The 22,526-nt window shown below is 40.6% G+C and overlaps 1 protein-coding gene across 4 annotated transcripts; it reads right to left on the bottom strand.

Annotated features, from left to right (window-relative positions):
* Positions 1-49: 49 nt before the first annotated feature.
* On the bottom strand, positions 50-20,710 carry INTS10 (integrator complex subunit 10). Of its 4 annotated transcripts, none has more exons than XM_032186338.1 (18): positions 20,582-20,710; positions 19,776-19,843; positions 19,182-19,285; positions 18,010-18,149; positions 17,126-17,207; positions 16,648-16,788; positions 16,088-16,259; positions 15,404-15,573; positions 12,323-12,456; positions 11,399-11,555; positions 10,685-10,767; positions 9,950-10,102; positions 8,747-8,855; positions 8,286-8,365; positions 7,620-7,782; positions 6,396-6,489; positions 2,374-2,451; positions 50-428 (listed from the first exon to the last, which is right to left on the bottom strand). In XM_032186338.1, the coding sequence occupies exons 1-18, from the start codon at positions 20,708-20,710 to the stop codon at positions 272-274; spliced, it is 2,214 nt and encodes a 737-aa protein (XP_032042229.1). In that variant the 3' UTR covers positions 50-271. The 4 variants fall into 4 exon arrangements, with proteins under 4 accessions (XP_032042229.1, XP_032042230.1, XP_032042227.1 ...); XM_032186339.1 differs by having other exon boundaries at positions 11,399-11,552; XM_032186336.1 differs by lacking the exon at positions 2,374-2,451.
* Between the last annotated feature and the right edge of the window lie 1,816 nt (positions 20,711-22,526).

Genomic DNA, 22,526 nt, shown 5'->3' with positions numbered 1-22,526 from the left:
AAAAACAACAACACAAAAGCACCACCAAAACAAATAAAACATTACAGAAGACTTTCTAAACAAAGTTTTACTTATAAAGTTTGACTTACCCCCATGAAAAAATGAAGCTGTGAACAAACACCAAGCACTGAGTGTATCACAGAACCTGTAACTCACAGGGAAGCTTATTTATGACTTCACATGTGTGATTTTCCACTGCCCTGCTGCCATTAATACAATTAAGAGCCTTTCCTTCTGTCCATAAAAGACACTGCATCGCGATCCAGTCCATTTAAGAAAGAGTCTGAAGCAGCAGTATCTTCTCGTTAATGCAGAACCTGTGCAAGACCACCATGAGATTTTCCCCACAGCGCGAGACCTGGCGCTCCATGGCCAGGCGGAAATCTTCTTTCACTCCTTTAGTTATACCTCGGGTAACTGTGTGATGCCTTAAGCCACGAAGGAAAGAGAGAGACAAAATCAAACGAGGGTTATTTGGTGCACAACAGAAATCTAAAAAGTGCTACATGTCACTAACTATTTATCTGCTGTCCACAACTGAGTTTATATAAGAAGAGCTGAAGTGTGTGTGCTATGCTATTTTTAAAAAATTGAGTATTTAGTAGTTTACGAGTCTTTTAAAAGATAAAAATTCTATCACTGTCTTTGCTCTCAATGCTTTGGAATGCTTTGGTTATAGTGGCTGTCAGGGAGGGAAAAGGGGAGAGCTGCAGTTCTGCCTAACAGGAAAACCTGCTCTGTTAACCCAGTGTTCTCCCTGAGTGGGGAAGGGAATTTTATTTTTTTTCCCTCTACCCTTACATCCCAGGCCCCTTCCTCCCTGTAACAGTTCTACAAATGGTTGGGGTTGAAAGGAAAAAAAAATAAAAAATAAAGGCTGAACCTGCTTTCTCTAAAGCAAGGGGAGATACGGCTGCCACCATAAAGAGCAGAGAGCATCTTGTACCAGAGTGCAGGAAGGAGCTACACAATCCTATGGGCAGTGATCGCTCTGAGTAACACGAGGCACAGTGAACACTCAGCAGGCCAACACAAAGCACAAAATCAAGCCAGGCTGTGAGTGTGCATCAGTAGAAGCCAGCTCCTACAGGGACACGAGACGCCAGGCAGAGTGCGTTTATTCTGAGCAGAAGTGCAGGACTTGTTTGCAAGCAGAACAAAGGTCCTGCTACTGAGCAAGCTAAAGCAGTGCTGGCTGGTGAAACTCAGGACATTCCCTGTTAAAGGCCTTTCTTATTAATGGTTCTTTGTCCTCATGATGGCCTGCAGCTCTCGATAGCTGAAGTTTTGTCTGTAAAACAACGTTCTGCAGTGCCAAAGCACTAAGCTTTACTGGCACTGGTCCAGTACTCAATACATCAAGACCAAGACTTCGTAACATCTACCTGCAAGCCATACCTGGGATGGGAGGCAAATGGTATGAAATAAAAGCCTTAGCACTACTGAAGGGGCAGCATACGTCAAACGAGAGAGAAAAAGTATAAATCTTAACTCTGAGAGAAGGCCCAAGTCAGGGATGAGAAACAAAGAGCTGGACCAAGCCCAGCACACACAGTGGAAGAAAAAGATGAAATAAAGGTTGAAGGCATCTGTGCCAATCCAGAGATGCTGGAAATGAAGAAGGGCAAAGTCTAGGAATTGCCCTCATCAAAAATACCACCCTGCCTTTATTTAAATCAGCAGTTCCAGCATTTGAGAGGAAAGTTCTCAAAGTGGAATTCTGATCCCAGTCACTCCCCTTCTGCCTGAACAGCAGAGACCTCTGCGACACGTGGAAAAGGCAAAGAGGCTACTGAAGAGACTAGAGCTAGGGTGGGCAAAGTAAAATTGCACTAGAAATACTCCAGCGTACTCAGAATTTCTGGGATAAGCCATTTTCCATCTTCACTGCCTTAAACCTTGCTGGCAGATGAGCACTAGGATCAGCAGCACTCACTAACAGCTGGGCAACAGAAAATGTTTCAGAACAACTTAAATGAAGAAAAGTAACAACAAATGGATCCAGTAACTAATATCTTGAAGAAAAAAAAAGGGTTATAAGCTTGTAACTAACATCTTTAAAGAAAGGGTTATTATGCATTTGGTACACTGTGACTGAACCTCAGCATCACTTGGGGGGACATTTCTACATTTTGGTTTAAGTTCAACAGTGATTATTAAAATTGAAAGGACACGGATACTGGCAATTTATGGGAAAAATAAAAAGAAATGTTATAATAGAACAACATGGTTTGCCAGGCAATGTAGGCACAAATGGAAAAAAGAAAAAAAAAAAAAAGGTACATATTGAGTAACAAATTGCTGAAAACCATGGGCAGTAAAACATGTTGACAAAACACAGCACACCATGAGCGGGGTTTTTCCACTTGGTACCTGTCGGCAGTCTGTATGCTGGGCTGTAGCACAGGTATGAATTCCTGTTGCAGTAACCCCATGGGAGGGCTAGAAGTCCTTTAAAAAACAGCAAATAGCAGCATTCAAACACCCACACGCCAACTCACCCTCCGGTGCAAAACAACTCCAGGGAAAAAAAAAAGGGGGGGGGGAGCAAGAACGCTGTGACCACCGGGCAGCCGCAGGGGCATGGGCCCCAAACAGCATCGCACACGCACACATCCCCAGATTCACCCCGAGGCTGCTCTGCAAGCGTGGTCTGAACACACCCTTGTAATTTTGGGATGGTTACACGGGGATACAGGGCAGCGGTAGGTGCAGAGAGCACTTCACTGTTGCGTTACGAGGCCAACCAGGAGAGGTTTCACCAGCAGCGCAGGGCAGACGCCGTGGCCTCCCCGAGCGCGTCAGCCAGCAGGGAGAGCCCAGCAGTAAGGGATTTGCTGCTGAGCTCAAGCCACGTGCATGCACAGCAGGTATCAGCCACAGAGAGTGCACCACAGTGTTTGTTACAGGTTGCATAAGTCTCTTTTTGCTAGCCCACGAACGGCCTTGTTCACTTTTCCAAGTTGCAGCCGCACACAAGAGGCTGCTGGAGGATGTCACAGTGCCAGAGCAGAAAAGCCTGCTTGGAGCAACCTCCCACTGCCAAGAGGGATGTCTGAGGTAACATTTGCAACCAGGGCTGCAGGGGCCAGCCACCAAGAAGTGTCTCAGCTGAAAAGTGTTTGTGTTCTCTGTGAAGTAAGCTCCCCATCTCTGTGTGCTACCTATAGCACAGGATAATAGCCTCACGCCTCCAGCCTAGAGCAAATCCAGTGCTCACAACAGGAGGAATGAGAAATCTGGGATACAGAGAACAGGTCTAGTTTCTTAACCCAAGTTTCTCAAAATATAACCTCAGTGTTACTTAGGTACCCAAATGCTGTGTAACTCGCTCCCATGGATGCTAAGGAGGAGCTGAGAAGCAAGCTTGCACTTACGTACCTCTAATACTGAGTTAGGTGCCTACCTTCAGATTTACAGGTGGGCATTTTGATTAATATCTGTAATTTTTTAATGAATATGGATGGAGAGCAATGCAAAAAAAAAAAAACCAACCTCAGAGAAGGGACATTTTAGTAGCACAGAAATGGCCTACAGTACAGATAAAATAACCTAAAGTAAAATATTCACAGGAATTGTTCAATCATACGAGATACTTTTTCAAGAGCTCTCGGCATGACTGAGTCCAATATTTGCAAAATATGGACATGGGGAACAGAAAATGAAAAGGAGCAGCAACATGGTGTTGGTCCCAGGTGGCAGACGTTTGCAAAAGGAATTCTGCACAACTGAGTGTTCATTACCATTTGCAAGATCGACCAGCAGTGGTAAACAAACCCAAGTGCACAATCAGAATAAAAATTACATTTTTAAGGTGATTTGTCTCGCTTCAAACCAACTGAGATTTTCTTCCTCTATACCCAAGGAAAGATGAGATGGGAATGTAAGTAGAGGCAGAAAATTCATCAGCTTTCACATCAAGTTTATGCAGCATTTGGGAGACTAATCTTAGTCTAGCTACACTAAAATTATCAAAAATAGGAGCATGATTTCAATCAATCATTTCTTGCGTACTGTTCTTTTCGCCTTTAATCTCACTAGCTAATGCTGCCACCACTACCAAGTGTAATCAGTGAAACCATGAAACATGGCTTGTCTAGAAGGGAGTTTAAAGGTAAAAAGTAGCTGAATTCAGAGCTCATCGGACACATCTTTCTGACAGTGCAAATGAGCTGGCTATATCACCAGATAAAACCAAAACTGTGGAGCTTCATATTCTCACTGCAGATACCAGCAAAGGGAAACCTCACAAGCTGCATATATATTTTGCAGGATTATTTTATAAGTCAAGGCTTCTAAGATCTAACTTCAGCTTTTTAAAACCACATTGCAGTTTGCTTTCCTAGGTTCAGAAAAAGGAGTGTTGCTCCCTATGAAGTATAAGGTACTGAGAAAAAGTCTTGGTAGAAGAATGTGCAATTCACTCAGGGAAAAAACTTCCTACAAGTACATCATGATACAAAAACCTGTCCTTATAAACAAAGATACAATACCTGTAACATATTTCCTGTTAATTATGACACAGGACTGCTATACACATTTATTCTGAAGAAAGACCAGGCAAAGGAGTGTTTTGCTTTGTCTTTGGGCTGCGTGGCAAAATCACAGGAGTTTTTCTGTCCGTAACTGAACAGGACCCGAGCTGCCTCTGCTGATTATTGGGAAGACGATGCAGCAGCTCCAACAACCAGAACTGTTGATAGTTTTGAAAGGCAAAAGCCAGCCTGCAAACCATTTGAAGGCAGCTCTGTAACATCCCAGGAAACAGGACGGCGCTGATGCACTTTACCTAAAACCCCAGCTGGGGGAGGCAGTGAGCTGCTGAGGTTGACACTTCCTTGACACGATCTCTGTGCCCTAAAAAAATATCTAAAAAATATTTGGGGTACCAGGGGAGCAGACATCACCTACTATTAGTGAACTGTGCCCTGGACACCGTCTCCCATCAGCTCTCTGATGAGGTGCCTCCTCTCCTACAGATCTCAGCCACATAAAAGACACTGTACTCTCTTCCAGCTAGACAGGGTATTTGGCCATTTCGATGTAATAAGCACAAAGAAATCTTCTGACCTCTCTTCTCCAAGCACTTCCATGACTCAGGAAACGCAACAAGTCAACAGGAGGTTAAAAAGAGACTGCTGTCTTGCTAGACACACTGCTCACCACCCACCTTCTGACTGCTGAGGTCAGAACGCTAAGCAAATGGAAGTAAAAGCGGTGATGCAGTGAAATAGCACTGAACTGTTACAACTAACTAGAGAGAGAAGTTAAAAAGTTATGAGGTGTGGTCTGCTGCACTAAATGTTCTTGCTGACACAGACTAAACATCATACGTAGTGCATCGTACCCTGAGTTTTGTTTCCGTGCAGCTGGTTACAAGCAGTGAGACACAGCAAGGGTAAGAGTTTGAAAATCAAAAGCTGCAATCAAGAGCTCTGTCACATAATTAAACATTTGAATTTTGTTTTCTTTTCTTTAAAGAGACCTAGTTCCTGATTTTTGTGTTGGTTACCTAGAACTTTAGAAAATCTATTTACTCGTCCATTATTTGCATGCTTATCCAGTATAAGGCTCCCACTTTTGAAAACTTTAGCCCACTTCTAGTTAGAAGATGAATGGCCAGACTACACTGACCCTAACTGGAATTCTGACAAATTTTCCCAGTCTCCCTCATGTAAACCAAAGTACCGCAAGGCCTAATAAACAATCAGGATATTCCAAAATGTTCTGCCTCTAAACCCTGCAGCAGATACTTGTTCAGTCTTGACTCAAAACTGAGAACACCTAGGAAGTTAATCTGAATTATTAATTTTCTTCAGCATCTTGTAATAAGCTGAGCAGAATAAGCTGCTCAGCACAGAGCAAGAGATGACCTGCTAGTTCAGACAGAAAGGTTATTAGAGTTTTCCTGGAGAGTAATTTAATCTAAGTTTTTCATCATTCAGTGGTCTTTCATAACTCTGCTTGCAACAAATAGTGCTTTCTGGTTGGCACGACTGTTCAGCAAAATTATTAACAACAGTTTGCATTTATGCCTCGTTATTTAAAGAATTCCTGTAAAGCACAAGTGTCTGGTTGAAACAGACAACTGGTGATCACTGTGATATGAATCATTCTAAAGCAAACACAACACTTAAAAACAAAGTTCTGCAAAAGGAATTTAAGGTTGAAGAACCCCACAAAAGGGTTCACAGGTCACTGGGAGAGTCAGAAAAAGAAATGCACCACCTTGTTTGAGCTCCTTACCCAACTCCTTAAATTTAAACTCAAAGACATGACAGAGTTATTATCCTGAAGATTACATGAAAGCAAAGACAAACAGAACATCTTTTTTTTTTTTTTTTTTTTTTTGAAAAAAGAAAAAAAAGTAAGACAGTAAACTCTTTTATCCTTACTTGATCAGCATTGCTTGATTTGGCAACAGTTCCAGATGAATTTTCCCTCCTTCCTGTGTTCTTAAATAAGCAAATTCCTCCAACATATCAATATCTGAGGAAAACGTTAAAGATTTGAGTAGGAAAAAAAAAAGAGAACATTCTTCCCTTTCCAGCACATCTGAAGCCACAGTACCGAAAGGACAGTCAAAATTAACTGCTACTGAAACATCTCATTCTTAAAAGTGACAAGATCATAGCATGTATCCCTAACACTCCAGAAATTAATGGGAAATGACCTTTTGAAGTGCAAAATACACATCAGGCAAATTGTTTTCATATGTACAGTCATACAGGGGTAAAGAAAGCTCATGTAATTAAGACCATCTCTCCAAACAAATTTCCTGGTTGATTTTACTTTCTTTTCCAGCACTGCACGATTATCAAAGCAGTGCATAGTGAGGCTGAGACTGAAGGAAATGCTCCCATAATGGCACATAACCACCCTTTTTAGTTTTCTATTTCGGTTCTTTACTTAGCTTTTCTTTTTTTTTTTTTTTTTTTCGTACTTTTAATACCACTCTCATTGCAGCCTCCAAATAGGGCTTCAATTTAATTGTCTCAGATAGGAGTTAGACCCTGTGCTTCCTGGGGACCGTGGTCAGATGGCTATTCAGGTTAAAATTAAACACTGAACTGTCCACTGTGTGTGTGCTGATCAAAGCATACCCTAGATATCTGACTATAAAAATTAGATGTGCTTTGCATGAACTTTGACATTACTTGTTATCTCGCTCAGCCCAAAATCATACTCACGGAAAGCACTCAAAAATAGTAATGGCTATCATTCAACTCTTGGAAGTACAGGTATCACTTTACCTCTTTTTTTTTTTTTTTTTTTGTTATCCACAGCTATGGATGGGCATAGCAAAACAAATAGTATAAGGACATATATATCTTACTGAAAAGACTTGCATTAACAGTCTAAGCTGGTGCTGCTTTTCTGAATGAAAGTGCAACTGCAGTGTACTTACGGGTACTCTCAAATGCCTGAACAGGTGACAGAAGACCTATTTATAGTCCATTATGCACTGCCACTTACTACAAGAGGCTTGCACAGTATGTAAATAAATACGGAATACGATTCATGGACAAGAACTGCTGCTGAAACTATCTAACAGCTTTTTCAACACCCCAGCACATAATTTGGGATGTGAAAGACAGTCCTGGTTATAGAAAGGATACTTGTGACATAGTTGAAGAAATTCTCATACTGGAAGTTTCCTTGTTGGCAGATTTTGTTGATGGCTTTCAGGAACAAGTTCTCACCCCTCGGCCACTCATGCTGAAGCAGAACAATTACATGGCCCAAAGCCATATCATCTCTGCTGTCTGTGAAAGCTCTGAGCTGCAGGGGCAAAAATGACATGGAGAAGGTCAGGAAAGACACATTACTCTTAAAAAATATATTGGACTTATCTCACTTACACCTGAGCAAATATAAAACAAGCTCTTTAGAAGCACATTTCATTCTGCCCTAACATATATATTCAAAATAGATTGGAAAATTCCAGGCAAAATACCGAATTCTCTCCGATGACTTATAAGAGAAGTCTGGATACAGACAGTGATATTTTGAGATAAATCGTATCTTCTCTGTCCCAAACCAATGCAAATAGAAGAGAAAAAAAAAATAAATCCTCCTCCTCCACACCCCCCGACCAAAAAAAAAAAAAAAAAAAAAAAATTACCATCTACAAAATTACCTTCTACAAATACATTTAGGTGAGAAGGACTTGACGCAGAGCCCTTCACACCTAGCTTCACCACTGGGATAAGGCCATGCAGTTTCAGGACCCCAGCTATACATACTAGGTCCTACAGACATGTGAGTTGCAGCCCATAGCTTACCTTGAAGCAAGCTAACAGTAGATGAAGGCAGTAAGGCATGATAGCTCTGCTGGTACACGGCCAAAGCTTCAGATCAGACCCTGTAACAGAACAGTTTATTACAGACTTCTTTAAAGCTCTTCTGATTCTCCATGTTTAGAAGAAGAAAGAATGAAGAAAAACAACTATACAAGTGCCAACAATCTGAGGCAGGGAGGAAAATTTTGAAGGTAAATTACAACTGATTCAAAATGTGAAGTCACATATTAAAAAAATTATTCTTCATTTCTTTTTTTCCTGTGATAGGACTTCATCACCAAAACCCTTTAATATGAACCAGCAGGAAAAAATTCAGAATTGAATAACTGCCTCCCTTTTTTCACGACACAAACAGTCAAGAATTATATACATTATATACTCAACCAAAACACAAGAATTAAAATTAAGCTGACACCGAGTTTAGGGGAGTAGCAGCTCCATACCTTTTCTGAATTTAGACTTTACTTTAGGTTGCTCCTCTTGTACTTTACCTCCTTCTTGTATTGGAAGTAAAATATAGCACATGAGGTCAAGCACTTTTTCGCATGTTTGCTATAAAAAGAACAGAGACAAGATAATGCTAGTTAATTAAGGTTCTTAAATAAGCTATGTTAATAATGATTCAGGCACTGCAAAAGAAAAAAAAAAAAGAAATTTCTCTGATAGAGCTTCAGTAGTCTTAACATGCAACTTAGTTTGGCTGAAGAAAAAGACATGGCTGTGATATGAATTCCATTAAACAATCTCTGAGTGCCTGAAATCATTATAATTGTGAAAAATATATAGTTGGCATTCTTCATTTCAGGAGTGCTAGATCAATAAAACTATAATCCAAAACTATTTTATCTTGAAAGATTAAGTTTTCAAATTAATTCTTGGAATAGTTTTTAAAAGCTTTTTCTGTCAATGGTAAAAATAGAATAAGAAAATGACAATTTGACAGCATGACAGAAATGTTATAAATTTTAATGCTATTTCCTAGAGACAGCAAAAGGTCCGAAGGGATATATAATCAGTTTTCTAACGAAAACGTAGGAAGCTGGAAGGGAAGAAAAGTCCAGTGGTTTGAGGATGACCTGAGAACCAGCCAATATTATCAGCATTCACATGGACTCACCTGCCCCCTGCACTTCTCTAGTATTAAAAACACAAAATACGTATTCCGAAGGAAAAGCAAGCTCACATGTTAGGCCAGCCCAAATTGTTTTGGAGTCTCTTACACTGTCTGCTGACAACTAATTATTTTTTAAGATGATCACAACATTTTGTTTTCCATATAACTTTTCTTGCCTCCGCCACATAAAGCCTAAACCTAAGGACTTTCCCCTCATATTTAAAACTCTTTGTTAACTAATTCAAAATCAAGGATACACTGACATACAACTGAAACACTTGTAGCTATGGTAAATCATAACCAAACGCCCCAAATTATAACCACCAAACAGACTTTATAGAGTACATTCTAATGGTCAGATTAGACAGGAACTGCAATTATTTTCCCTGTGAAGAATGTTTCTTTCTGTAGACCCTGGCTTATGTTTGATGCCCTGTTGGAAGCAGGATGATGGGAAAATTCGAAGGAGGGAGACAAATGGGAACCACAAGGTCAGATGATGGAAGACCAGTGGGTGGAATGCTGTACATACCCGATATTCTCCAAGGGCAAAATGGCACGTTGCTAACTGGATTAGTGCTCTCTGATTTTCTAGTGAGCCTTGTCCTGTAATTTGCTGTGGAGAATGGGAGCCCTGAAGAGCTGCCAAGTGATGGAGGCTGCTAATTGCTTTTTTGTACTGCCCCTTTAAAAGGAAGATAGAAAAAGACAGTATTAGGATCTTCTGTAGAAGGGGTAAAAAGATTGAGATAAAAATTTCCTTATAGAAAGCTTTCACATGAATGCTTGAATGGTATCTGTAATGATAGGATGGGATCTGAAATGAGAACAATCAGCCTGATTTTTAAGGAGAATGATAAATCTTAACTGAGACATTTTAAAATCTTCTGCTACTTGAAAATTATTCTCTCTGACTGTATTCCAATAGAATGCATTAGCAGATGAATAAACTACACTGTTCTTCCATCACACTATATATATATCTCTCTCTACTGGTCAAAATGCCAATGTCAAGGTCTTCTCCATATGATGAGATTAGCTGGACTCAACAATCAGCTAATTAGGACAGAAATATTGTAAGTAGGGTACCTATTCTGCAATAAGAATGGTATGATTCCATCCTCCAAAGGGTCTCATTTTAAAGGATAAAATCAGTAGTCACTTAAAGCAGTCATACCAGCTATTCAGAACAGCTATTCATAAAAGAAAGAGCAACATTATAACATTTTTATTAGCTTTTACTTGATTTTTATTTTTTTTTTTTTACCTGGTAGATGATCATGTCTGTAAGAAAGATTCTTAACCAAAGCCAGGTTTCAGTCTTCCATGACAAACAAATTCTAGTGAACTCTGTGTAAGTGATGAAAGAAGGAAAGGGAGAAAAAATGAAGCACATCACAGCTTTCAGTTAAAAAATAGTTATCTAGAAAAAATACAGCTGAATTTAGAAATGAAAACACAAAACAGTACAAGTGTGAAATCATTCAAAAATAGGATACCCTCTTCCTATGCAATCACAGTTTCATTACATTTTTCTTCATAGTGTCCAGTAAAGCTGCTAAGTGACAGTATATGCCAGCTTTTCAGAAAATAAATTTGTTTTCCAGATTATTACATCTTATTAGAAAGGAAGAGGCATGATCTAAATCTTATTTTCTTAAGAATGAATTAAAAGGAGCAATTAACTGCGCATCCTCATCTAGTATTATCAACAGTACTACGAGTCAACTGCTCCTTCAGCAAAAGCTGCTTCTGCAAGAAGCATGGGTGAATAACCAAAGAGCAAAACAGAAGTCAGAAACAAAACACTCAAAAATGTCACAATTGAAAAAGCTTCTCAGTGGAACCTAGATCAAAAATACTAAGGACATAAAGTAAGCTAAACTTTAAGTATCCCAATGACAGAAATTCTGTTTTAACAATACTAAAATGACAACAATGAAGTGTAAATACATGTAGCCTTGCCTGCAGTTAGCCTTACCTTTGTCAAGTGATTCCAGGGAATAGAGCAGCTCCCAGCTCTCTCTTGCCAGTTTAAAGCTCTCTAATACTTCAATAGAATTTGCAAGATCTGCCTTATTTACTGCTATATGGCGACTTCGTGCCTTCCCAGAAGGATCCTCATCATCTGAGCTCTGCTTAACAGTCAGTAAAAGACAAAGATTCAATTCTTTTTGTATATTTATTTCAAAGGATTCTAAGCCACAGAAGTTCCACTTAATAAAAGCAAACAGTTCCATACTAGAGATGCCAAGATTCTAGTTTCAGTGTCTTTAAGTGACTTTTCATTATTTCGCTTAGTTCATTCTAACATTAAAACAATCTGTTTTGCTACCAACTCAGTGGCATAGCACCATAAACAGTATTCCAAAAGAGTTCTTTCTGATAAGTACAGTGTACCTCGACCACACTTCAGCCAGATTATCAATTAAAGGACATACACTTTACACTTCACTGCTCAGTTTAAGCCTTCAGCAGCTTAATGCAAAGGAAACATAATTCTTGTATAAGTGTGTGCACTTCCATCAACAGAGAAATTCCATGAAACAGTGGTCTTCCACTATTAAAGAAACAAATGTATTCACAGTTCCAATAACAAAGTCAATTAATTTGGAGGTTTACCTGTAGAAGGTCTGACTGCTATAGTTACCATTCTTAGCACTTCCTGCGGTCTCTGCTGGGCTTCTTAAAACTGAAATATTCTTATCAGCACATAAGTGCTAGAAAAATCCTTTTATTCTTGCTGGTTTTAGCCAAAAAGCATGTTTGCAATACTGTGGTCAGAAACAGCTATTCCAGGGTAGTACTAAAAATACATCTATCCCATCTATGTCAAAACCACTGTTGTCTAAATTCCAGTACCAATGCCATTCTTATTCCAAACAAAAAGGCCTAAAGGAGTTACCATTGTTTTTTCTCTTCCCTCTGCAAGTTTCCTCTTTTTGTGTATGTGTTTGTTACGATCGATATCTGTATCGCCGTAGACATTGGTCACATCCTCGAGAAGAATCAGTGGGGCTTGGTTTGGAGCATTTGGACCTGGATGTAAAGATAAATTACGTCAAGATGTTCTAAACAGATCTGAAAAGTCTTGTGCCTACACCAAGCTGGTTGTGCTTCCTTCATGAGTGTGGATTGTAATGTTAGAGAATAACTGAATTGAATTTCAGATTGTAAATTGTATAAGATGAAGCAATGCTGGTAAAGCTGTTTTTCCTCTAGGCAGCCTCATGGTGAAGGTTACAACGCATTTACCAGATGTTACAAGAGTTTATTTGAGGGCCTTAGGGTATGTATTTGAACCCTTTTCTTACAAAGCAGTCACAAGATTCTCAGGCAGCATGTCTTTTCTCATCAAGTATTATTTGCTTTTATATTTTATATTACAAGTACAATTATTCAATACGTAAAAAGAACAAGTGGCTCTGAAATTAACAGCCACAAATATTCTCAAAACATTCTCAGAAGTCAAAGCACTGTGCTGGCAGGCTCAAAGAAGCAAGTGTATTTTATAATGAGATTTTCCTAGTATGATCTTTCAGTGTCAGCTTTGTCCCCGCTGATTTCACTTGTACAGAAACTCCCATCGTCACTCCCAAAACCCCTACAGAAGCCTCATTTTGAAGCACAGAAGACATCAATTTCCACTTCCACTGGTGTTACAGAACACCCCATGGGATCTGGTATCTGTTATTTCAGATCTTAATGCTTAGGTTTTATTAGATATAAAATGGGACACCACCTCCTATTCTCAAACAAGACTGGTATGTGGCCAGTACCAAGAAAGTCTTCCCTCCCAAAATATTTTCTCCCTTTGTACAATTGAATTGTACGTAGATGTGCAAAGCTCAGACAAAGAGAAATATAAAGGAAAAGGGAAATGCATTCATCTCTTCCCATTCTGAAATCTCTGTCTGACAAGACAGTAACGCCAACAAGTACTTTCAGTACTTGCATTTGTTCTTTTTCTGTTTGCAGGATAAAAGACTAAGGCCTCATTCATAACTGTGAAAAAACAGTTGAAACCACAGTATAAGGAGAATCTGTTTCAACTCTTGACATGAAGAATCCATATTGAGCTTTTCCCATCTACTCAAAAAGGATGTGTAAGCCGTCCACTATAACAGAAGTTCACACAACAAACAACCTGCCATGCTGTAACAGATGAAATCACCTATCCTGCATCATCATGCCCTCTTCTGTGTTACAATCTAACCTGTGTACACTTAAAACATTATTCAAATCATTGGGCAGAAAACGGTATCCATGAGAAAAGAGATATGGAAGTACCACAACTGGGATGCTGGAGGAGTTTTAACACTAATATCTCCAGAACTGCCTACCTGCAATACCTGAAAAGAAAGGAGTGGGTTTTTCTTTTACTCACACTGTTTTCAGTGAGTACCAGTTAAGCAAGTGCTTTCCTTTCCAAAAAAACATGCTCTTCTCAGTAGCAGGCAAGCATACTGTAGTCTTTATTCCACAATCTTCAATATGAAAACCAAACTAAACCTCACCCCTTACTTGGGCTGCAAACCTTCTCTTGCATTACAGAATTATACACAGCTATACAAAGAGACACGTTATGTTTCTCAGCCCAACTGTGCTCTAGAATCTGGGCTTACAGAGTTTTTAATTGATTTCTAGCACATAGTGTTATAAATAAACCCCTAAAAGCATCAGCCCAAATAGCAGCTCCTGCCAAGCCTGCAGGCAGCCCGAGAGGTGTGAATTGCCTCATTCACTTCTCAAGTCCCCAACAAGGCAGAACTGAATTATGTAAGGAAAATGCACTGAAAAGGTTTCTTTCAAGAGGTCTCCTGCAAGCCCACACATGTGACAAGAAACTCACTGATCAAAGTTAAGAGCTACTGGACAGAGTAGAAGACAGCTTTTTTCCCTACCGCTACACTTCCTGCTCCAAAATAGGTAGGATCTTATTCCATATTTCTACAGTGAGCCCTTCAAGACAAGTAGGAAAAACCCTAATGATAGAAACGATACAAAAGCCACCAGATACCATTGCACTTTAACACTAAAGCAGAAATGAGTAGGAGACTTGGAACTATTTTCCTGATGTCAGGAAATGATGGAAGGTACCAGAAGATCTGCACACAAAGGACTGCACTCTGATATCTCAGTATACATTTTTCTTTTTGGTGGTTTAGTCTGAAAACATGAGCCTAACCATACTCAATTGTACAACTTGGAAAGGAAGATTTTTGCATGTGCCATACTTCCTTTCTCCCACAATTCAGAATCAAGCAGCTAAAACTACCACAAAGCTAAAGCATCTCACTATACCACTGTAACATTTCTTTCCTCTGGATCAAAAAAATAAAACCCAACTCAATTAATTCCCGTATTTGTTAATTTAAAGTGACGAGGTGTTCTTTGTGGACAAGCTGCCATTCTATTTGCCTTCCAAGCTTAGCTACCTACTGACATCGTTCAACTGATTACTACAAAGACAAATTGGAATTTGTGAGTTACAAATTTCAGAAAGTATTTTTCTATTCATTTTTTGTTATATTAATTATACATTTCTTGTGTGTTCCACACTCAGAAGTATCTTCACATATTTTGTGGAAGGTCTACAGCCTTTCGACTGAAGGAAACTAGGAAAAATGACAGCTTCAAAGAATCAAAATCAGAGGAGAAAATAAGACAAACACGATGCTGAAGGATGAGTGGGAATAAACCCTAGCGATGTTATACATAACATCTGGCCTGCTACTTTTCTTTTCACTAGACAACCACTGCTGGCCAAGGCTGAAACCGTAATGCTAAATTAGACTGATCTTCATTCAAATCCACTACAGCAGGTGTCATAAACTACTTTTGCTGCTGTCCACAATGACTCTGAAGAATCTTACTGAGAACTCACGTCATTTTATAAGATGATAGTTTTAAAAAAGGGTACTGAGAAAAGATCTCTCTGACGTTAGCAATGAAAACATGAACTCTTAAAACATTAGAAACTAACCTTGGAAGAGCGATGGCTGGATGTTGCTGACATACTGAAATGCATTTTTAAAGAACACCAACATCGTAGAATATACTACTTGATTCTTGTATTTAGCATGTGCATCACTATCGAAGTTACTGATGTATCTGCAGAGGTCTTTCATCCTATGCAAAATATCACCAAAACTTCTGAGAAAGAAAGAGAAATAAAAACAAAGTTCAGTATGTTACACAGGCTCCAAAATTAAAGGGAAGAATGCACAGTGAATATGAAAAACGTAATGTTTTCGCTCAGGAAACCCCTCAGTTGAAAGTCAGGGGAGGCTGGGAATGCAAACCAGTGAAACTTCAAATATTTGCCTTCTTTTAATTTGCTGGAGCACCTAGGAAATGATGCCCCACACTACCGTAGTTCTTGTGCATGACTTCCATCAATCAAGATTTAGTTTAATGACTAACTTGAAAGGACTCTCTGGATCCATGTTTTCATTTTACATTATACAGTCTTGAAAGACAAACTGCAAATTCATAAGGATTTTCATGAGGACATCTTATGTAATTAATTTGATGTAAATGAATTAATGAATGAATGTAAATTAATTACACAAAGTGTTCTCATGTTAAAATCCTTCTCCAATTCGTACTGTGTAAGAATTAAAATCTTCCTTGAGAAGAAATGTCTGGAAAAGTACAAGCTTCTCACCTTCTTCCTTTATCCATTTGCCATTCACACCTCATTCCCACCACAGACAATATTTTAAATAGCCTCTCCCAAGGATCTGTAATCTGCGATGATTTCTCTGTAAGACCATCTATTATATATTTCTGAGAGCTACGTTTGCTTGGAGACATAATATCAGAGGAATCTTGTGAACCTAGGAAAACAAGCACAGTTTTCTCTTCATAAAGAAATCAAACTAACAGATTTATTTTCAGGGACACGTAAAAAGGCACAGTTGAGCTTTGAGGGTAACCATTCTTTACTGAGGAGACCAGAAGGGAACAAAAAGCTTTTCTACCTTCTCTGTAAGGGAGATGATAGGCTGAATGAGGAGATCTTGAACATTTTGACCTCACTTGTTGTGAGGACTAATCAGCTGAATAATCATGACGTATTTTGGTATCAAAGATCTAATGAGCATCAAATACTACTGTTGATCTTTCTCTAAGAGATTCATTACATAGACCTAACTTCAGTAAGGTTAAAATGGGGAAGACTAAAAAGACTAAAAGGGAAGACTAATTTTATAAAAATATTCTTACCTTGATATTGGCTTTCGGTCTGTGTAGATCTAGTTACATAGTTAATATAAAATTCTGCTGCTTTATTCAGGTATTTATATAACAAGCTGGCAGGAAGTCGAACGTCAGGGTTATTAATTATTAGAGGAAGAACATCACAAACTAAAATAGAAAACAAAAATCATTCAGGCTTGTGTTGTTGCTTTTTCCCCCCTCCCCGTTATTATTATTATTATTCTATTTGTCCTAAGTAAGGTTTCTCAGTCAGCAATGAGTCTCCATCTCTACCTGACCATACACCACCAAGGATCACAAAGAACCTTACGTGAATGACTGTAATACCTACTTGTGCCATATGGTCAGCCTGGCCTAACGTGGCCAGACACTGTTCTGAAGAAAGTGGTTTTCTAATCTTTATATCAAGAGAGAAGTTTATGTAACTGAGAATCTAACTGTCATTATAAGACTGTACAATAAAACAACATTATTATTTTCTTACCGAATAATTTTCTAAAACAATTCACTGGGGATTCTTGCTCTTCAATACTTTCAGCCTCCAATAAAGTTTCTCCAAGGCCTACCTGTATAAGCAGAGGTAAAAATCAAACACTGTACCTGAAACACTGGTTTCATGGTACAAAAAGATGGTAGAAATCAAACACCGTGCTTTTAAAAACTTTCTGGATTGCAATTCAATGATGTTGTACAATTATTCAGTGGATATTTCAGTAGCAATTAATTGCACAGCAATTGTATGTGCTAATTCCTAACTATGTACATAAGCTAGCCCTACTTTATTGCAGATGAAAAATAATGCCAGAAGGTAGCAAAAAGATCAAAAGAAAAATTGTGCATGTGACTATCAGTAAAGACATGCACAGACAGGTGAAAGTGATGGAGCTACCATGCATTACAGCTGCAGCTTGTCACCTGAACTCTGCACTCTGCCTGATGTAAGTACAAGATAGAACATGTTAGTTTAAGTTAATCTCAGAAGTAACAGGTTTTACAGTCTTTAATCTATCTTTAAACTATGCTTAAATAAAGTATGAGTCTAGTCATAAACTCAAAGCACTCTACCTTCAATGAGAATTTACAGACAAAAAGCTGAGCAGTATTTTTCCTTAGACTGCAATACTACTCTACGCTATTTTTTTCAGCCACTCTTTTTCAAAAAGCATGGAACATTCTTCACATTTACAAAACAAAACAAATGCTTTGTTTGTTTTCTGCCTATTTTTTCCCTGATGGTAACCTCAAAGTGCAACAATCTGAACTATTAGCCACAAATTGGCCATTAACTATGAATTGACATTTCAGCAAAATCTCAAGAAACACAATGACAATGTGCTGAAGCGTTATTATGAGCTACTCTTCTCTTACCCCATGTTGTACCACAGTCTCTGGGAAGCGTCGCAGAAGTAGTAGTAGCATTTCTGCCCTTTCTAATGTGTTAAAACACTGCTCTGTGGCCTTCAGTAGCATTTCACACTGGACTCGACCAGGAAGGGTTTCAAATAATCCTTTAAAAAAAAAAAAAAAAAGAAAAACTGTGCAACTCGCAATGCTTGCATCATAAAGGTGACTGACAAAGGGTAAAAGACTAGTCAATATGACATCGCTACACAAAATGAAAAAGATCTCCTTATATATCAGTTTTCAATATCAAAGTCTGGAAAAAAAAAATCTGCTTCTCTAAATGAAGCCTATATGAAACCTGAACTTATTTGGGTGAGCAGAACTTGATTTAACAAGACTACAAATGAGTAGAATGCTGAAAACAAAAATAGTTGACATTTTAAGATGCTTCTTCCAGAAACCTTCTTTGTATTCTTTCCTTACATACCACTTCTAAAATGACTGACTTAAAAAGGTACCTTTTTTACTTTAAACTTTTCATGAGACATTGAAAAGAAACCAATATATTCTCCCTGTAAATTGTTGCATTTTCTGTGAAAATGAAACACACTCCATGAAAATGCAAATATTTCCTCAACTAGAATAGCCTGTGTGCAAAGAGTTACAGGCTGCTTATCCTTATAGCTTCCGAAACATACCTTCAAACAGCAGATTATATATAATCTGTCAAGTGTAAACCCTGCTTTCGAAGCTGCCTGTGGTTTCCAGCATTGAACCTCAAGCCCTTGTGGTCACTGTCCATTTTCATAACCCTCATTTTACACATACAAAATCACCCCATTTTAATGATCATTCATTGTTCTCTGGAATCGTTTGGACTATGATCCCTCAGTGCCCCTCCACTTCTTCACTATGCAATCACTTTTCTAGTTTACCAGACCATGCTTTACATTCCAGCGCACTTACTTAGTCTGCTCACAACAGATGCAAAGCAATGGGAATCAGCTCCTCATGTCCCTTTGTGTTTTCTAAGCCTATTGTAACGAATAAAGTCTGAAACGATCCAAATAATCTGCAGTCAACAGGCAAGATTTAGAAGACTGACATTTACTTGCCCCACTACCTATGTAACCAGGGGACGGACTTACCTTTAGCTTCCTTCAGGATTCTCCCTGTTCTCTGAGCAGAATCCTTACCTCTTAAAAACTGCGTCTGCTTGTCCTGGGAGTCATTCCTTAATGCTGATGTAATAACACTTATCTCCCTCCACACTGCAGGCTGGTCTGGAAAATTCACAAACCTGTAACAAAGTTTGAGGCAAGGAATGCACAACAATCTCAAAAAACTTCTCTCTGAAAGGATGGGCAAGGGCAAATGGAAAATAAAATTGCACTCTTTAGTGTTCATTTTTAACAAGCGAGACATTTTCTGCTTAATTTACCCTAAAACATTCAGGGGATATTTTGGGAAACGCTGACATTTTCAGTTATACCTAGCAACAGGATGAGAGGCAATGGGCACAAACTGAAGCAGAAGAAGTTCCAGCTGGATATGAGGGGGCACTTCTGTACTGTGAGGGTGACAGAGCACTGGGACAGGCTGCAAAGAGAGGTTGTGGAGTCTCCTTCTCTGAAGATATTCAAAATCCACCTGGATGCCATCCTACACAACGTGCTCTAGGTGATCCTGCACGGCAGGGGGGTTGGACTAGGTGATCTTCAGAGGTCCCTTCCAACCTTGGCCATTCTGTAATTGTGTGAAATTTATGGCAACGCGAGGCACTTACGTACATGTCATAGAGCAGCCTGCCCGCAGACGCCGTCCTCTCAGCGTTCCTCTCAATGGTGTACATCTCATACTGCAAGAGGGAAGGGCAGGACGTGAGCCTTCCTGAACACATTTATTGATCACACCAACTCTTCCACTCCAAAAAAACATCTACAGGTACCCACAAAAAACCCTTATGTGAGGAACAGAAACTGTGAGGAAATGATTGCAACGCTGTAGAAATTATTAGACCTTACTGCTGTCTACAACTGCCTGAAAGGAAGGTGTGGGGAGCCGGGGGTCGGCCTCTTCTCACAGATAACCAGTGATGGGACTGGAGGGAATGGCCTCAAGTTGTGCCAGGGGAGGCTCAGGTTGGAAATGAGGAGACATTTCTGCTCACAAAGCGCAGTCAGGCACTGGGACGGGTTGCCCAGGGAGGTGGTGGAGTCACCATCCCTGGGGGTGTTCAAGGAGAGGTTGGACATGGTGCTTGGGGACATGGTTTGGTGGTGACATTGGTGGTAGGGGGGTGGTTGGAACAGGTCTGGGAGTTCGTTTCCTCAGTATATGTAGGTATACCACAGTATGCACGCATTGGAGCTCCACAGGCGACAGAGGAGCTTTGCACCTTCCCTGGGAGCCCCCTCAGGGGGCTGCTCCCTCTCAGCGCCCCCCCCGCCCGCGGGACCCCGTCACCACGGCGACCGCTCGCCCCGCCCCCCTCCCCTATTGGCCGGGACGCCTGTCAATCACTCGGTACCGGGCGGGGAGGGGGGGACAGGGCCGTCGGGGCTCCGCTCCTTGCCGGTGCGGCGGCAGCGCTCACCTGGATGTTGAAGTCGGCGGGGTAGAGGCTCCGCGCCGTGATGAGCCAGGCCTTGGCCGCCCACAGGTCCCCCGGCACCAGCTCGCGGGCCCGCTTCACCAGGAACTCGCAGTCCCCCTGCGCCGACATCTTGCGGCCGGCGAGCGGCGCGCATGCGCCCTGCTGCCCGCTGCCCCGCTCCGCCCCGCCCCGGCTGCGGGGGGGGTGCGCGCCCGCCGCCATCTTGGGAGGGCGCTGAGTGGGGCGGGGAGGCGGGCGGCAGCGGGCGGGGCGCGCTGCTGCGCCGCGGGTGGTTCAGGGGATAGTTTGGGCTCACAGAACTTAATAGGGATTAATAGTGACTTTGGTGGTCACTCTTCACCTGCCAGGAGCCGGTGCAGCACTGCCAATGTGTTGCTGCAAGGTGCCTGTAGCTCAGGAGCAAAGCCACCAGCAGCAAAGCCAAGGCTCTTATTCCCCAAAGAAACTCGTAGCCTTCTGCAACTTTGGGAGCTAAGATGCACTTACCAGGAATTTTTGATGTTCAATGATAAGATGCTTGATTACCTTCAAGCCTTCATGTTACTTGCCTGAAATACTAAGTTTCTCAACTTTGTCATTTTGTCCCTTTCACATGGGCTGTTCGTTTCTGATGTAGCAACACAGACTTGAAGACTTTGTCCTTGAGAATTTCCCCTGACGAAGTCTGTCAATCTTCATATCTAGGAATCAGGTTATCCTGTTACGCTGTGTTGACTAAGGCATGTTTTTTCCTCATTCCTTCTCAGCTGTCGCCCAAGGCCCACAGATTCTCTCACTGTTCTGGTGCAGCTGAAACCACGGACTTGCGTTAGGCTGCTGCACATTTTGAGTTGGGGGGAAGAGGGGATCACAACCATAGCGTCCCTGCTGTCATCTGTGAGTTTAAAAATAAAGTATCAGAGTAATAACTATTTCAGGAGTGCCTCATTGAAAGTGTTTGACTCTACCAGTTTATCAATACCAAGCAGTGGGTGCAGGATCCCGTTCCTTGCTGCCTTTCTCAGCTTTCACCATACATTTATCAGTTGCAATTTGAAGGAGCACAAAATGCTTGATTCACTTGCCTGTCAGAGAGGTGGCAAAGCCACAACAGAAAGTCTGATGTCTCCCATAAAATACATACCATTTCCTCATTTTCCTTTTCTGCTTCTACTGTCCAGTCTATGAACTGCTCTAGGACAGCAGAGGTCTTTTGAAATTACAGCCCCTCGATCCCCTGCCAATGCGGCAATTTTAATCAGTTGCTGGTGTATAGGTTTATCCAGAACTCTTCCCTGTGTGCTTGTGCAGATGCACAGACCAAACTTTGAGGGGGACAAAACAGAAATCAAAGCATTTTGCGTTTTGGGACTGAACATGGTAACGTGGCTGTGTGTTGTGTCTCTTCAGCAACTGCCCTGGAAGGACTGATGGGTGGGTTTTTTTCTCTCTCTATGCTGCTTGTGAGGCCAGGATCAGGATCCTACATGAGGCAGCTGGAGGACAGCAGGTATCAGAAGATGCTTTTCAGGAGGAATGGATGTGTGAGGAGTCCTCTGCAAAACTGCTGGTGCAGAAGTGTCCCCAGACAGCAGCTAGATGGAGAAATGGCAGCTTTTGAACCAGCTTCACTAGGAGTTGTAAAAACAAAACATAGCTATTTTTAATCCAGTAGGCAGAGAACTCCAGAGATATAGGAACACTTCTTTTCCATGTGTGACTGTCTTGGATAATTGTTTTCTTTTTAATCTTTCAATATATTTTTTTAATTAAATACTCTGCTGCATCTTGCAGAGATTTGTAGAATCCTCGCGTCTGCATTTATTCCCAGAGCTGCATCTGTTTGCCCATCTACTCGGTGTTCCCAGGAAAGGAGGAGATGCAAGTCCAAGCGTTTCATCACATTGTAATTTATGCTAGCCAAGAAGCCTGAAGGGACATAGGT

This window comes from Aythya fuligula, chromosome 4, assembly GCF_009819795.1.
Source record: "Aythya fuligula isolate bAytFul2 chromosome 4, bAytFul2.pri, whole genome shotgun sequence".
Taxonomy (NCBI): domain Eukaryota; kingdom Metazoa; phylum Chordata; class Aves; order Anseriformes; family Anatidae; genus Aythya; species Aythya fuligula.
This window is presented reverse-complemented; position numbering and strand designations above follow the sequence as displayed.